Source organism: Periplaneta americana, chromosome 8 (assembly GCF_040183065.1).
Source record: "Periplaneta americana isolate PAMFEO1 chromosome 8, P.americana_PAMFEO1_priV1, whole genome shotgun sequence".
NCBI lineage: Eukaryota > Metazoa > Arthropoda > Insecta > Blattodea > Blattidae > Periplaneta > Periplaneta americana.
In genome coordinates, this window is record NC_091124.1 from 107,429,006 (window position 1) to 107,447,261 (window position 18,256).

Genomic DNA, 18,256 nt, shown 5'->3' on the forward strand with positions numbered 1-18,256 from the left:
ACAAGACATCTAAAAAAATTGGACTAAATCAGTGATAATTCCCATTCAGGAAAAAGGAGATCCAAAACTAAAGGAAAATTATAGAGGAATAAGTCTTTTGAACTCTGGATACAAAATACATACAAATATTCTCAAGAACAAATTACATGAGCATTATGAAGGCATCATTAGAAAAGAACAAAATGGTTTTCGTAAAGGTAGGTCTTTCTGTGGTGGTTATTTTTCACTGAAATTGCTAATTGAAAAACAAAGAGAATTCAACTTAGAGACACACATTGCATTATTGATTTAAAACAAGCTTTCGATAGAGTCAATCGAAATAAATTATTTCAGATGTTAGCAGATGATCATGTCCCCCAACAGCTTTTAATTAACATTCATAACATTTATAAAAGATCTCTGATAGCAGTTAGAACCAACAACAGACTTTCAGATTGGCAACAAATTCGTAGAGGAGTAAGACAAGGCTGTGACCTATCTCCATTACTTTTCATCATATATATATATATATATATATATATATATATATATATATATATATATATGAACAAAATCATCAAAGATTGGAAACAGGCAGGTCAATCTCTATCAGTCGAAATTTACAGTTTGACAGTCTACTCTTTGCTGATGATTTAGCCTTAGTTCCATGCAATGAAGATGAGCTTCAGTATTCAGTGCATAATCTAAATATGATCAGCGCAAAATACGACATGGAAATCAATACTGAAAAAGCAAGTTGTGGCATTTCGTGGGAAATACCCTGTTACAAAAAAAAATTGCTTAAACAACAAATTAATAAAAAGAGTAAATGAGTTTACATATCTTGGATATAATTTAACTTTTTTTGGTGAAACAGATATAACTTCTAAAATTTGCAAATACAATAAAACAATGGGAATAATCAACAAAATTATGAAGCCTTCCCTAGTACAGCGATACACAAGAATACGTTTCTATAAAACCTTAGCTAGACCTGTACTATATTACGGAAATGAAGCATGGACAATAAGAAGTACGGATAGCAGCAGAATAACGGCCTATGAAATGAAATTTACGACAGCAACACTAGGATATAGTCGCTTGGACCACAAAAGAAATGAGGATATTATGCAAGAACTTCAATTACAACCAGTCACACAGTTTACAAACAAGTGCCAGCTGCAGTGGAAAAACCATGTCCAACGAATGAATCTGAATAGACTCCCAAAAACCATGCTTCAATACTGCCCCCAAGTGAAGAGATCTTTAGGCCATCCAAAAAAAAAAAAAAAAAAAAAAAAAAAGGTGGATCGAGAATGACTCACTGAGACGGTAACGGGCCTTGGGCCTTATACTAATTGTTTGGATAATGATGATGATGATGATGATAATGATGATGATGATGATGATGATGATGATATAGTGTGGGGAAAATATGTTTTTGAAGTAGAAAAGTGATCAGTGATAAACTTTTTTTCTTGAAGAGATAAGTGGGTAGTTGCAGTGTATGAAATCGTCTAAATAGATTCTACTTTATGTTGAAAAAATCTCATGTTAATAGAATGAGTCAACAAGATATCATCAGTTGTTAAGTTTATGTCTGACTGCTTGCGGTTGGTCAAGTAGTGCATACATAAACATTATTTATCTTCAAAACCCAACCATCTTTAAAAATAAACATTTATTGTTTTGATTGCTTTCATTTACTTAAAGGGACAGACTAAAATGTTTAGTCAGTTGTCTCCAGTTTTTTCAATTGAAGTTTTGTAACAGAAATTGGATTCCCACTTAACATAAAGGAACAATTGTGTCACTGCCTTCTCGCAGAATATGGAAAAGACAAATGGAAGAAATGTGTTGATCACGTTAAAAATAACAAAGAACAATATTTTTCTAGTGCTAATGTGATAGAGAGTGAAATTGACAAAAAAATTTCGTTAGTAGAATGTTTAACTGATAGCAGTGATGCATCAGATGACTTGTCAATCAGTAGTGATAATGACTCTGATTAATGGAGGGAAACTCCAACTCCGCCTCCAGCACAGCAGTAAGGTTTAGTAACCTCCTACAGGCGGAGTTTTGGCAGTTGTTAACCTATAATTCACCACGGATAATCATCCTTCCTACTTTTTCATTAGGAACAGCAATAAATCTATGAAGAGAACAAACTAGATACACATTCTTACTACTCTTGCACTGTAACAATATTAGACCTTCTACAGAATGCTAAAGATATATCGTCGTGTGAATGCAAGAACTAGGTAACTCGAAATTTGCGTTTTTTAGTTACCTCTTTTATAGCATAGCTAAAATCGCACAAAATGTAATGCAGAACTTGGTAACTGATCGAACGATACCAGCGATATCTATTTTCCAATATAACAAATAGGTAAATGAAAACCGAGACATATTCCTTAGTGCAATAAATAAGTAAATAAGCAATGTCACAAAATATGAAAAATCAAGTTACCTAATTCTTGCATTCACACGACGATATGTATGCAACCTGAGATATCATGGTGAATTTAGCAAACTTGGTAGAAGGGAACAAGTTGTAGAGATAAATCAAAACTTTATCTTCACACATTGCTACATTTCTTCAAACAGTTTTTTTGAAACAAATATTTAAACGTCACAAATCTTTAGGTTATAATGTTCAGAGAAATCATGCAGCTAAATCAGAGATGAAAATCTATTAAGATTATGAATTACGTGAAAATATGAATACAATAATTAACGTATATGTAGCAACATTTTGGAGAGCTTAGACAAAATTTTGGGGGTGAAGCCAAATAGGACCTGCCGATGCCACTGCTTTTCAAGCTGGATACCTGGGTTCAAATTCTGTCTAGTCCAAGTGGAATTTGTGGTAGAAAAATAAGATGTACAGACAGATCTAGTCGAGGCACTTCCTTTCGCTCTATTATATTCCATCTATTCTCCAATCTTCAGAGTGAGCAGAATATGAGTGGTGGGTGTAAAGTGTAACATACGTAGATAAAAAATTACTATTATATTTTACTAACCTTTCGAGGAAGGAACATCTTTGTAACATCAGATATGTATAACGCAAACCATTCAACTGGTTTTTATCACTCTTAAGTGTGAATGCCAGTCTTGGATTTTCAATTGAGGCGATCAGAAGCAAAGGGCGTAAGTGCACTTACGTCATTTTCTATAAAATGTGATTAAAAGTTACTAAGCAATCGTGAATTCCGTCAAGTTTTAATTTTAAATGTTAATGTATGATTTGGTTAAAAGATATATTCCTTTACCATTGAAATTTTAAGTGCTTTAGTTTACCCTGGATGCACTTAAATCATTATTTTAGAAATGTCACTTACACTCCTTTCCTTCTAACCGCCTCAATTGCAAAATGTGATAATCATTTGGTTTATGGTATAATTCAACAATATGAAAACTCACAAGCTATCCATCTTCTCATAATATGCAATGAAGCTAACTAGCTCAGGCTCCAGACAACCAAACAGATCCCCCATCATGCGACGAACTTCTTCATTAATTTGCTTTTCCATCTTCTTCAAAGGAAGAGCTACAGTTGTGGTAGCATCGACCTCGTTTTTGGCATCAATTCCTAATCCATCTAACGTTGTCTGTGTGTTCTGAAACATTCCATGTATGATGTACACAATTCATCAGTAATGTAAATGTTTCACATTTGCTATTGCATTATTACAACTGTATAAAAAAATTTGATGTGACGAGCTGTGTATCAGTCAGCTCATCTTGTTGCTCTGAGCTACTCCTTCCTATCCTCATCACTAGATAGCAAGTAATCATGGAGGAGGCAAGCTAGGTTACCAGCTCTGTCGTATATGGAATAAGGAAGTATTACTCGAGAATTAGTCACTGGCCAGGGAGGTCGTCTGGCGTAGGAAGCTAGCGGAGTAGCTAACTTAGCTCCGACACATTTGAACTGTAATTACGGACTTGGTTTGTAAGCTCGGTATCTCGTCAGAGGTAATATGTTATTATATCAATTTAGACATTCATTAGTTATTTTATATCCAGCTTGGTCTCATCTTGTTATTTGTCACTGCGCCATTCTGATAATACTCATTGCTTTTAACATCTTGACAAAGTAGATGTGTCCCAATATGTATGGAACATAGAAATCCGCAAGGGAAAGATGTTTTAGACTTTACTTTTGGGAGTATAAAAGTGAAGAGAGTAGATCCGTAATATGCGCATATTCTGGGAGGAGGGAGAAAGTAAAATGTGTAGTTACTACAATGATTAAAACTGTATTTCAAGATATCCTTATTAAATATGAAGAACTCTTAGAAATAAACAGTCATGGCAGGCATTTTTTGCAGTATCATGCATTGCATGAATCAGTGCTGGTGGTGAGTAAGCAAACTATAGCATAAACATTAAATATATGGAGTGTATACCATCATGCAGCAAAAGTATCACATAGCAGTGGATGAAAACAATAACTTGCTATCAGCCAGTTGTGTTCAACATACTCTATAGCATGGAAACACCAAACAAAAAATCGCCACATAAAATTATACATTCTAAAGGTAGGTGTCTGGTATAGAAGGTACTGTAATTTGTGAAAAAGAAAATAATAAAGGCCTCATTTCTTTAAACAGAGTATCAAAAAGAACTGCAAAGTGTACAGGAAAAGTGTTAGGACCATTTGGAATACATACAGAATTCGAAAAGACAGAAAGTAGTGGGGGGGAAAATAGTTTCTATACCTCAAAAACGTCAGTCATATGGGAAAAATGTACATTTGGACACATTTGAAAAATATGTTGTGTGCAGAACTTTTCTAGAATTTTGCCAACAGCAAATAGATATCCCAATATTGCACTAACTCAATGTCATTAAAGAAAAAATTTAATTTGAAGGAAAGAAACACATCTTATAGCACTTCATTAAAAGTATGGGAATTAAATTTAAGAAATGTAAAATTAAGTAACATATTCTAATGAAGCGTCCTGATATTGTTTTAGAATGGGCATCATACTTAAGGACATTTAGAAAGAATAACACGATCCTAGAAAGCCAGTAGTGTATACCTATAGAACATGGGTTCAAACTCATACCACGAAAAAATATTGGCAACATGACGTAGTGCCAGAAGTGAAAATCAATTAAAGTGCAGGTCAAGAAGCAGTTGATGTTCATGCTAGGGATAAGATTAGATTTATTAAGGGGCAAAATTAATATCTGATTTCAAATCCGAAGACTACAATGAACATCACAATTACACAAAATAGCTACAACAACGTCTTATTTCAAATCTTCTGTCTCAGTGCATCACTACTCTGGATGAAGTAATCGAAAACACAAGAAAACAGAGTCCCAACAATCGCTGCTAGTAAAAAAGAACATTCTTTAGTTGAAAACAAAAACATGAATGTGAATTCAGACGCAACTAAGAGAGAATTAACTGAAATAGTGAAACAGAAAAAGCTCTAATATGTACCCTATACAGAATTAACAAAATTTTCGAAGAGATAAGATTTACTTCACTTAATTACAAATGGCTTTTAAAGAAGCCAGAGGTTCATTGCCGCCCTCATATAGGCCCGCTATCAGTCCCTATCCTGAGCAAGATTAATCCGGTCTCTATCATTATATTCCACCTCCCTCAAATCCATTTTAATATTATCCTCCCATCTATGTCTCGGCCTCCCCAAAAGTCTTTTTAACTCAGGTCTCCCAATTAACACTCTATATGCATTTCTGGATTCACCTAAATGTGCTACATGCCCTGCCCATCTCAAACATCTGGATTTAAGGTTTCTAATTATGTTAGGGGAAGAATATAATGCGTGCAGTTCTGCATTGTGTAACTTTCTTCATCCTTCTGTAATTTCATCGCTCTTAGCCTCAAACATTTTCCTAAGTACCTTATTCTCGAACACCCTTGATCTCTGTTCCTCTCTCAAAGTAAGACTCAAGTTTCACAACCATACAGAACAACCTGTAATATAACTGTTCTATAAATTCTAACTTTCAGCTTTTTTGAAAGCAGACTAGATGACAAAAACTTCTCAACAACAATAGCAGGCATTTCCCATATTTATTCTCCCGAGTGTCATTTATATTTGTTACTGTTGATCCAAGATATTTGAATTTTTCCACCTCTTCAAAGGATAAGTTTCCAATTTTTATATTTGCATTTTTCGTACAATATTCTGGTACGAGACATAAGCATATACTTTGTCTTTTCGGGATTTACTTCCAAACCTATCTCTTTATTTGTTTCAAGTAAAATTCCCATGTTTTCCCCAATAGTCTGTGGATTTTCTCCTAACATATTCACGTCATACGCATAAACAAGTAGCTGATGTAACCCATTCAATTCCAAACCCTCTCTCTTTTCCTGGACTTTCTTAATGGTATATTCTAGCGCAAAGTTAAAAAGTAAAGGTGATAGTGTATCTCTTTGCTTTAGTCCGCAGTGAATTCGAAAAGCATCAGACAGAAACTGGCCTATTTGAACATTTTAATTAATCAAACTAGTTTCTTGGGAATACCAAATTCAATAAGAATATTATATAAAACTTCTCTCTTAACTGAGTCATATGCCTTTTTGAAATCTATGAGTAACTGGTGTACTGTGCCCTTATATTCCCATTTTTTCTCCAATATCTGTTGCATACAAAAAATCTGATCAATAGTCGATCTATTACACCTAAAACCACATTGATGATCCCCAATAATTTCATCTACATATGGAGTTGATTTTCTCAAAAGAATACTGGACAAAATTTTGTACATCAATAAAAGGGATATTCCTCAAAAGCTACTACAATTAGTCTTTTCTCCCTTCTTGAAGAATGGTACGATTATGGATTCTTTCCATAGCTCTGGTACAATTTCTTTTTCCCAAATAGCAAGTACGAACTTATAAACTTCACTAGATGGTGTGTTTCCACCCTCTTATACCAATTCTGCTGGAATTTTATTGATATCTAGAGGCTTGTACTTTTTCTGCTTTTCTATTGCAATTTCGACTTCAGAAAGTGTAGGTTCAGGTATAAATGGCTCACTATTTTGTATTTGAATACTGTCCCGATCATTTCTATTTGGCTTATGTACAATTAGTAGTTGCCCAAAATAGATGGAATGAAAGTCTCCAAGCAAGTCATCATTCTCATCCTTGAACGTGTTTACCCTTGCCTTTTATCCTTTCTTAAACTCCTTTATGTCCTTATATAAGTAAATCTGTAATGTTTTTATTCTTACTATTTGTTTCTACCTCATTCAATTTTTCCTTCAAGTAATCTCTCTTTTTGTTCCTAAGTATATGACTTGCATCCTGTCTTTCATTGAAATAATTATCTCTATTTGCCTGGAACAATCTTCATCAAACCAAGGTTTCTTTTTCTCAGTTTCATAATAGCATAAGCTCTGCTCAGCTGCAAATTTTGATATTATCTCTGATATTTTCCCACACACTATTAATATCTAACTCATTCTCAACTTCATCGAAACTTCCTAAAGTGCCAAACCTATTTCAAATTTGGACCTGATAATGTTGGTTAGTTTCCTCGTCTTTTAATTTCGGAATATTGAATCTCCTAACATTAACTTTTACTAATAATTCTCCAATCTCCAGTAAAGTTTTAGAAATAAAAAAGATTATCAGATTATTGTTTAAACAAAATAAAATTATCCATCTTCAATGGATAGCCTCTCATTGCAGGATCCACGGTATTGCTGATCTTTGGCAAACAAGGGCACCAAAATTTTAAAGAAACCAAATCAAATTTTACCCTATCATTCTGCAAAAGAAAAATAAAAGAAACTTCCAGAAAGAACTGTTGGAGCACTTCAAAATTCAAAATAATGTCAAATCATGGGCAGCTATATTGCAAAATGAATACTTAATTCCCAAACACCCAAGACTTGATGCTGTAGCAACATTCAGATTGTTAACAGGTCTCGACTATTTGGCTGCGCACTTTTATAAAATTGGAATCTTCAACTCTCCAAATTGTATCCTGTGTTGTGAAGACAATTCTACAACGAATAAGGACCACCTTTCGAGTTGTTTAGTTTTCAAGACGTCACCTACAAGAACACTGACTGAACTTTACTGGGAAGCAAGAAAGCAAATGGAATATATCCAAGCATTTGGGCATTAGATTACTACAACTACATTAACTTGTTGCTCTACTCGCTTGGCTACTGACAGTCTTTCTCTTAGTTTCTCAATTACCAAATAATGATCAGAATCACAGTCTGCCTCTCTGAAAGATGAAATGTCTACTATACTGGTATGTCTTCGTTTATCTATCAAGATGTGATCTATTTGGTTGTGTGTTGTATGGAGAAGTCCAAGTATATTTATAAAGTACTAGCTAAACGCACCCGGAATTGCTCAGGTTTTCCTTTTGCTTCAGACTTAAGGAGATCTCGGCAACTCAATTATAGAAAAACAAAACGAATTACTGTCATCACTAAGCTTTCCTAGTCCCTAAAGATGAATCTTTACATAGTGTCACTTACATGAATTCTTAGCCAAAACACCTGCCAAGATTAACAGAATTTAAAACAGCTGAAGATCAGGCACCGAAGAGAAAAGATGTCATATACCTTACTGTTTTTGTTTTTAATTAGTTTTGTCTTGTAGTTCAGCTAAACAAAAACATCTCCTCGGTTCCTTTACATCAGTATAGACTCAATGTTCTACTTTGATCTAAAGCTGTGCTGACACTAATTTAGTGTAATTTCCTGTCTACATGTGCTTTCGCTTGACTTTAAAGACAGTTAACAATAAATAGGGAATTCTCTTGTTCCCAGTCTGAACCCCTTCGGGTCTCATCGTGAATTACATTATACCTCATTATTGCTCGTATCAAAGAATCAATATGGAAATAGAAAATATATATAATAGGATTGAAGAATTTTGTACCCCTTGTCTGCTTTACGCCTGCTTATGTCATACCCAGTTTCTTAAATATGACTTGAAAAATGACGTCTTACAAATACTCGTACATAATACTGTATATTAATTATGTCATATTTATTTTATGTTACAGAACAGGCTCTACAGTATAATCTCGTAATTGTTGGACTTGAAGAATAATACTTTGAGAGAAATTTATTTTAAAAATTAACAGATTGTTATTTTCCATAGGCTTAACATACATACTACTGTACATTCACGATATGATAATATAGATATAATTTAGCAATAACACATATTCGGACATGAACAACAATATTTTGAAAGACATATACATTAGCATGAATACACTGTTATTTTCAGTGAGCTTACATACGCAAAGTACATTCACATAATTGTATGGTAACTTTGTTTGAGATAGCATAGATAAAATACTACGGATATTATTTATGTAGTAAAACCCCCCTTTATGTCGGATTAAAATAAAATAACGTATCTAAAATAATGCAAACAAATTACCAAAACAATAAAAAAAAACAGGTTCGAACCTTGGTTCCTCTACGCCAAAGTGATTGACCCTACCAGAGCTATTTAGTAAAGCAACTGAACTTACGTATTATGAATGCTTTCATGTTTGCTGCCTATTATGTTTGATTTTGAATTCTTAAATATTAAAGAAAAATGTGTTCTATGCCATATTATATTGTATATTCATGCCACATAACACGTTCAATCAAAGGATTGTCCCTCATTTACGTAATTTTAATTTAATGTTATTTTATTTAATATTTCAGTATAATTGTTTGGTAACTTTGTTTGAGACAGCATAAATAAAATACTACGGATATATTATTTGTGTAGTAAAACCCTCCTTTATATCGGTTTAAAATAAAATAATGTACTGTATCTAAAATAATGTTGTATATTAATTATTTCATTGTTTTTTTTTATTTTATGTACAGAATACAGTATAATCTCGCAATAAATCATTTTTGAACTTGAAGAATAATATTTTGAGAGAAAGTTATTTTAAAAATTAACAGATTGTTATTTCCAGTAGGCTTAACATATATACAGTACATTCACAACATGATAATATAGATATAATTAGGAATAACACATATTCGGACATGAACAACAATAATGTGAAAGACATATATTTTAGAATTAATATACTGTCATTTTTAGTGAGCTTATAAACGTACATTCACATAATTTTATGGTAACTTTGTTTGAGACAGCATAAATAAAATACTATGGATATATTATTTATGTAGTAAAACTCCCTTTATGGCGGGTTAAAATAAAATAACGTATCTAAAATAATGTAAATAAATTATCAAAATAATAATAAAAAAATATATGAGTTGAGTACAGGTTCGAACCTGTGTTCCCATACACTACAGTCATTCACCTTACCACAACGCTTCAATTTACGTGTTATGAATGCTTTCATATTTGCTGTCTCTCAAAATCTGTGCTTCAGTGGCTGGTCATGATAATATCTTTGAAAAATATTGGAGTGCAAGAGGTCAAATGACTTTATTGTCAAACGCCTGGCATTAGAAAACAACAACAACATATTTGCTGTCTATCATGTTCGATTTTGAATTTTTAAAAATTAAACAAAAACGTGTTTTATGCTATTTTGTACTGTATATTATGCCCATAACACATTCAATCAAGAGATCGTCCCTCATTTACGTAGTTTTAATTTAATGTCATTTTATTCAATATTTCAATACCAATATGGCCGCTTTACAACGGAAGAAGACGTGACTGGATGACGTCAATAAAAGACAATTGACTGTAGAATAGGCCATTTTAATATCATACATGCCTTATTTCTTTCTAATTTTTATTGTTTTCAATAATTTAACGTCCATCGGTCCAATTTTAATGTAGCCTATGTTCTTCTCCGGGTTATGAAGGTTAAATGTGCAAACTCTGGCAAATATTGGTCAAAGAGTGTAGATTTGTATTGAATACATACATACATACATACATAGCCACATTGACTTTTATATACAAGATATCCTTATGTGGGAATGTTGTACTTTTCACAATTAAATTTTTTTGATGTGGCAAAGTTGACTAACCTAACTCCATTATCATTACTTGTTACATGTAAACTCTCTTTTCCAATAATCTGTTTAAAAATATCCTCCCATCGTACTTTAGCACTGAAATCCCCACTAAAATTTTCATTTGATATCTAGATAACTGATCTAAAGTGTGTTCCAATTTCTCATTTGGTCATCTTTCTCTTCTGTAGAGGCATGAGCATTTATAACTATGATATTGCACCATATATTCATAAGTACTAAATACAACAACCTGTCACTGATAAATTCGATCCTTTTTACTGGTGAGTTTATTCTTTTTGAATAAAGTATCTGGTTCCTAATTGGTGGTTACTGTTTCCTTCATCATAGTACAACAAGTAATCTCCTGTTGGTGATATGCCATTTTCATCTAACCTAACATCCTGTACACCCACAAAGTCTATTCTATATCTAATTAATTCTTTTGCTACTAATGTTACCCGTCCTGTTCTATAAAGACTGGTGACATTCCAAGTACCAATCTCATAACCTTATTCCTTTGCTGTGATCGCACCAAAGAATCAATCCTGTTCTATAAGGACTCGTGACATTCCAAGTACCAACCTCATAACCTTATTCCTTTGCTGTGATCACGCCAAAGAATCAATTCCATTTCGAGACTTATTTTGGAGTTTCATAACAAGATCTTTTTTATGGTGATGGTTTGTTAGCACTTCGCTCAAACCCCAAGCTGGAAGACCACTACTCCAATATGAAAATAAAATTGCTGACAACCTCTCACTCCAGGTTCTGAACAAATGACTTCATAAGCAATAAGTGATGTCAGCAAAAAAGATTGGCTGAAGACATGCAATTGCTAAGAAGATCGAAATGACTATTGGTGGCTCGAGTTTTTAATGAAAGAAGAGATAGAACAGATTATAATTAACACAGGTGTAAAGAATAGTAATAAAGATTCTGAAGATATAAACTCTGTTGTGGCTAGTACCAATGACAGTAGTAGCACCAATACTACAGATGAAGACGATTTTCCAACTAACGAAGTTATGTCATCTATCTCTGAATTACGGTATTCCATATTACAAATATATTTTTATTTATTACTAATCTCGTTATACTGGGTGGACGAGACGAAATGCTACCGAAGCTGCACAAAACTAGTTCCCGGAATGCCACTATCTGCTCCCAGGTTTATGGCCCTGTTATTCTCGGACTAGATCCGGTGCAAAGTACATATGAATTGGTTTGCAAGGTCTAATTGAATGATTAACAGAAATCTAGCAATAATTAATAATTTTTTTACCGTTCTTTTGCTCAGTAATAATGAGTCCGCCAATTTACTCAGACATGTGCAACAATTGAGAGAATATTCTTGGACTACCAGATCCCGCACAACAAAATATTGTAGAAAGCAGTTTGCAGTTTTGTGCTGAATGCCGAGTGTGTAAGTTGTGTCATGAGGTGCAGTACAGAACAACGCATTTTTATTTGTAATACTTTCGCAAAAAAGTCTTTGTGGAGAAGGAGTCGCCATAAGTTCAGTCGTCAATTTCCTGATTCTCCTGTGCCGGATAAAACAACAATATACCAACTAGTAAAGAAGTTCAAAGAGACAGGATCTATACAAAATAAGAAGCGTGTATTAACAGAGGAGAAATTTACAGAAAGTGACTTAGGTCCCTTTTTACAATACCAGTACACAATTCATTTACTATAAAGCTACTTCCGAAATAAATGAGTAATTACAAACACACGAAAGATTAATATAAGAAGAGTGAAAAAAGACTGACTGAGAAGTTGTAGCCTATGGTGGCATTCACGATGATGGTGGTTGTGGTGGTACCAATGACAATAATGGTGATAATGATTATGATGATGGTGATATGATAATTTGTTATATTGCTGCCTGCTCACATGTATATTGTAAGTCTGAAAGAAATACTTAAAAGTTGTCGTCCTTATTTATAGTTTCAACTTTCAACCTCATGACAAAATGCATGAAAATGCTAAATCCATACAAATATTCTATTGTAAGCCAAGAAGATGCTGCAGTTCAACAATTCTTATGCAGAGAGAGGGGAGTGGGGAAAAGGGAGAGAGAGGAAGACTAGGAGAGTGAGAGAGTAAAAACATACTAGATCTGATACCTTTGTTGTTGGGCTAAGAACGTCCAATTGAAAGAAGCTAACACAAAAATTCTGTTCTGCTAGACATACAGGTTCCAGCTCAGCCAGAGCCCTTTCCAGAACTTCGTCAAAGCGCTGTCTTTCTGCAGCATCAACATCCACACCCCACTGATCACGTTCTACGCCAAGCAATCCTGAAGGAGGAGGTGCTTTGGCTGGTCCTCCAAAACTCTGTGCTTGCTGCTTTAATTTGCCAGCAATATCTTGATTGGAGCCACTTCCTTTCCCTAGCAGAAATAATACAAACATGAATAAGAGACTTTATATGGAGGTCTAGCATAACTCCCTTTTACAAGAGCATGTTTTTTAGCTGCAAAATCATTTCATTTCAGGAACTCATTGTAATGACAGAATTAGATATTTTACAAATTGCAGCAGAGAAAAATTTAACATGAAAATCAATACTGAGGGATCTAAAGTAAGGCTTCTGTTCTGGAAAACTTAGTGCACAGAGAAAAATTTGCCTAAATATTAAGATACTGCAAAAAGTGAACAAGTATACCTGTCTTGGGTATGCATTATTGTATTACGAGAAATTAGACCCATTACAAAAATGACAAAATTTAACAGAAAAAATCACATAATAAATACCATAAAGAGACTAACTTTGGTACAAAAACATACTAGAAGAAGGTTCTATATGTTCCTAGGACGACTTTATAACCTCTACTTTATTATCAAAGTGAAAATTTGTAATTAGGACAGAAAATGAAAATAGATTAACAGTTTGTGGAATGAAGTATTCAATTATATGAGAATAACAGGTGGCTACACAACGACTTAAAAAATGAAGATATCACGAAGGAACTCAATGTTCAACCAGTTTTGAATTCTATTTCTCATTACCAATTACACTGGAAAACTCATCCTCCCCTCCCCTCCCTCCAAAAAAATAGAATCCCTGAAGCCATATTGAATATCATATACAAAGGGAAAGATATATGGATCGTCAATTGAAGATATGAAATGAAATTTCTTCCTTGTGAACGTAACAGGTATTAGAACTTAATTCTTGAATTTAAGAAGAAAATAATTTCCAAGGAGACCATAACAAATAAGTGCCTAAAACGTGAAATGATGGAGAATTGTAAGAACAGTACGAAGGAAAATGAGAAGGAATGTCTTTAGTTAACAATAATATCCATATAGTTTAACTACACAACTAAAAATTCTTAAAATTAACTTACCAATGACAGCATAATTTACCTACCTTTTTTTTCTCTCATGCCAGAAATTTGCTGCCGTGCTTCCTCAAAGAACTGTTTGATATCTCGCTCATAGAGTTTGCTCAGTGAGTTAGTGTACACTTTGGTGAGAGCAGTGTAAGCCTTGCGGTCCATGGCTTTGCACCAGTGCATTAATTCTGTGTACACCTCCAGGTCTCGATGTATGGAGTTATGTTTGGGTAAGGTCAAGTCCCTGGCATGGAAACTCAAAGTTTCACTAGCATCATTACCCTAAAAATTAAACAGAAAACCATGAATGTAATTATTACATAAGTTATTAAATCTTACACATTAAAGTAGACTAGATGCACTATTATTTTGAAAACAAATTATTTGAATATGTCTATGCATAATCAACTTCAATTTAATTTCAATTAATATACAGTGCCTTCAACTTAAGACACAACCTGGTCACGACAGGCAGGTGGATGACAGGCCATACTCTATAGTGGGAAAACTAAGCGGTGTGCAGCGGCACGCAGGCAGGCGGGCGGATAGGCCGCGGTATCTCAAGCGGGAAAACCCAAGCATAGAATTAATGTTAGTTTGTCTTTTGTAAAGTGTGTACGTGTTTGGTCAGTTTTAGTTTTCATTTAATGTGTTTGGTGAACTGTGCTTTGTTTAAGTTCAAATTTATCATGGCATTTACCACTGAACAGAGAGTGTCTTTACTTTTGACGTATGCGAAGAAGAAATCCTACAAAAGTTGTCATCGTAAATTCTCTGATCCAACATAAGATCACGATTTCAAGACTATTCAGGAAATTTTGTACCACTGGTTTAATTTTAAACAGGAAGAAAAACAAGAGACGCACTGTACTAATAGAAGAAAAGCTTGATGGTATCGGAGCACTCTTAGAGGCGAATCTGAAAAAAATCTACCTCGCATGTAGCTGCACAGACAGGTGTGTCTGTAGTCAGAAATTGTTACATTTAAAGCAGGGTTTAAGCTCGAAAATAAATAATTATCGCAGAAATGCACAAATTAAAAATTATATTTGTGCAAATTGCGAAATACTCATGTAATATTATAAATAATTGTGCAGAAGGATAATAGTTATTTATGCAACTAATGGGAAATGAGCATCATTACTATTCGAATGTGTTTTGCAAGAACAAGGCATCAGCTGAGTTCTGTAATTACATGAGAGTGGTAATTATATTCATCCCACACACAATATTTTATCCGCGTTTATTTAATAATGCGTTTAATGCATTCATGATATCGTCACCTGAATGCAAGAACTAGGTAACTCGAAATTTGCGTTTTTTAGTTTCCTCTTTTATAGCATAGCAAAAATCGCACAAAATGTAATGCAAGAACTAGGTAACTGATCGAACGATACCAGCGACATCTATTTTCCAATATAACAAATAGGTACAAGAAAACGAGACATTTTCCTTAGTGCAATAAATAAGTAAATAGGCAATGTCACAAAATATGAAAAATCAAGTTACCTAGTTCTTGCATTCAGGCGACGATATGATCATTGACTGACTGTGGTAATCATTTACATATCGCACTTAGTGCGGTAATCAATTACATATTGCACTCAATGAATGCAATTATCATTGTGATATGATGATGGATAAGTATCCATTATCGAGCCAACGCAGATAAAATTAATAAAGTATGCAGAAACAAAAAGTTACGTAATTTGTTTCTTGGAGTTTTACTACTTTCAATCCATCTTACCAAACTCTAGATATACTTACGTAAGTAAATCATTAGAAGTAGGTATGTTTAGAATCAATTATTGCTGAATTTACATCACATTAAAATACTTACTTTTATGGACACTCTAAACATTGAAATTCTTTACGAGTAGGCCCTTCAAGATTTATCATTAGCAGAGTGCTAACTCTTTTTACTGAAAGGCGGTTTTTAATTTGAGTTTTTACAAGATTCATGCAACTAAATCCTTGCTCACAATTCACAGTATGTGATGGAATTATAAAAATCAATTAGAAGAAATTGTTCACTTAACTGACATGAATTATGCCAATTCTTTGAAATCCATTCCTGAACATCTATTGCTCAATATCTTTCTGCTATTAGCATTTCATTTAAATTTAGATTAGTTCATACACATCTCTAATTTCATTTCTTCCACTACCATCTTCGTTTCTGAAGTTAAATGTGGTTGTGGATTTTTGCACATTTACATTGAAAGTTTGTTGCAAAAAAAAGGGAGTATAAGGGTACAGTACATCAGTTATTGATAGCTTTCAAAAAGGCATATGACTCAGTTAAGAGAAAAGTTTTATATAATATTCTTATTGAATTTGGTATTCCCAAGAAACTAGTTCGATTAATTACAATGTGTTTCAGTGAAAATACAGCAGAGTCTGTATAATCCAGCTTCTGTCTGATGCTTTTCCAATTCACTGCAGGCTAAAGCAAGGAGATGTACTATCACCTTTACTTTTTAACTTTGCTCTAGAATATGCAATTAGGAAAGTTCAGGATAAGAGAGAGGGTTTGGAATTGAACGGATTACATCAGCTTCTTGTCTATGCAGATGACGTGAATATGTTACGAGAAAATTCATAAATGATTAGGGGAAACACGGAAATTTTACTTGAAGCAAGTAAAACGATATGTTTGGAAGTAAATCCTGAAAAGACAAAGTATTTGATTATGTCTCATGTCCAGAATATTGTAAGAAATGTAAATATAAAAATTGGAGATTTATCCTTCGAAGAGGTAGAAAATTTCAAATATCTTGGAGCAACAGTAACAAACATAAATTATATTTGGGAGGAAATTAAACGCAGAATAAATGAGGCACTCAGAAGCAAAGTGATACAAGTGACATTTAGTAAGATTTGAGATAAATGACTTTGTAGTTGAAAAGGAAATTAAAAAATCTGTTACAGGACTATGTTGCTGTAAATTTACAGATATGTATGTTGGTACCTATATTTTTTAACTTCTACATAGAAATTATCTATTCTAAAACATTTTAAGTAAAATAGGGTCCTAAAGTCACTTGTATTATTTTTCCACGAAAATATTTTTGTGGAGAAGTAATATAAGTGCAACAGTTCTCAGTATTTTTATATTATTTAAAACAAGAACATGAACATTGCGTACAACATTCAAACATTTCTCTCTTAACAGCATTTGAGCTTTCTAATTATCATATTATAACACAAAATGTATCTGTATAACCGAAAGAATCACTGTCTTCTTAACATATCCAGCTGTTTGCTGACAACATAAAGTCCACTATAGTCTATTCAGTTTTTGTTTTTCATGAAAAGTGAGGAGTATTTTGAACAGTGTTCATAATAGATGCCTGTTGCTAGTAGCCAGAGTAGTCAATATATATTGCAGAGCTGTGTCTTCTGCAATTGGCATTGATGATTTTAATTTACTTCTTTTGTGGTTTATGGATGCACAATATAGAAGAATGTGTTCCAGATCTTCATCATGATTGTTACACCACAGACAAGTAGGAGTATCAGAAAGGTGAAATCGATGTAGGTACAATTGTGTGACAATGTGACCTGTTCTGGCTCTTGTTAAAAATGTTAGAACATGTCTGGGCAATTTTTTGTACATTTCCAGATCATTTGGTTTCTTTTGAACGGACTGTAAAATCTTTCCTTTTTCAGAAGAGAACCAATTGTTGACCCATAAGTTTATAAAATGAGACTTTACTGAAGCAAAGGCATTTGGATAGAGATATCACTTGAAGAGGTCTTGGTTGCAAATATGTTGCCTATTTCGCAATGTTATTGTCTTTCTCGTTTCCAAGTACACCACAAGGACTAGGTATCCATTGAAATGTTATTTCCTTTTGGAGTTTCTTTAGTTTACTTAGTAGTTTCTGAATTGGAATAATTCTATGTGCATATAGGTTTGATACATATTTAACTATATATTAAATATAGCTT

The 18,256-nt window shown here is 33.4% G+C and overlaps 1 protein-coding gene across 7 annotated transcripts in view; it reads right to left on the bottom strand.

Annotated features, from left to right (window-relative positions):
* Sec3 (exocyst complex component Sec3) overlaps positions 1-18,256 on the bottom strand; it is a 167,971-nt gene that overhangs the window by 42,431 nt on the left and 107,284 nt on the right. For all 7 annotated transcript variants that reach the window (XM_069833368.1, XM_069833373.1, XM_069833370.1 and 4 more), the window contains exons 9-11: positions 14,338-14,584; positions 13,089-13,354; positions 3,406-3,602 (exon numbers count right to left, since the gene is read on the bottom strand). In XM_069833368.1, coding sequence (XP_069689469.1) covers positions 3,406-3,602; positions 13,089-13,354; positions 14,338-14,584 — 710 coding nt within the window. The remainder of the gene's footprint in view (positions 1-3,405; positions 3,603-13,088; positions 13,355-14,337; positions 14,585-18,256) is intronic.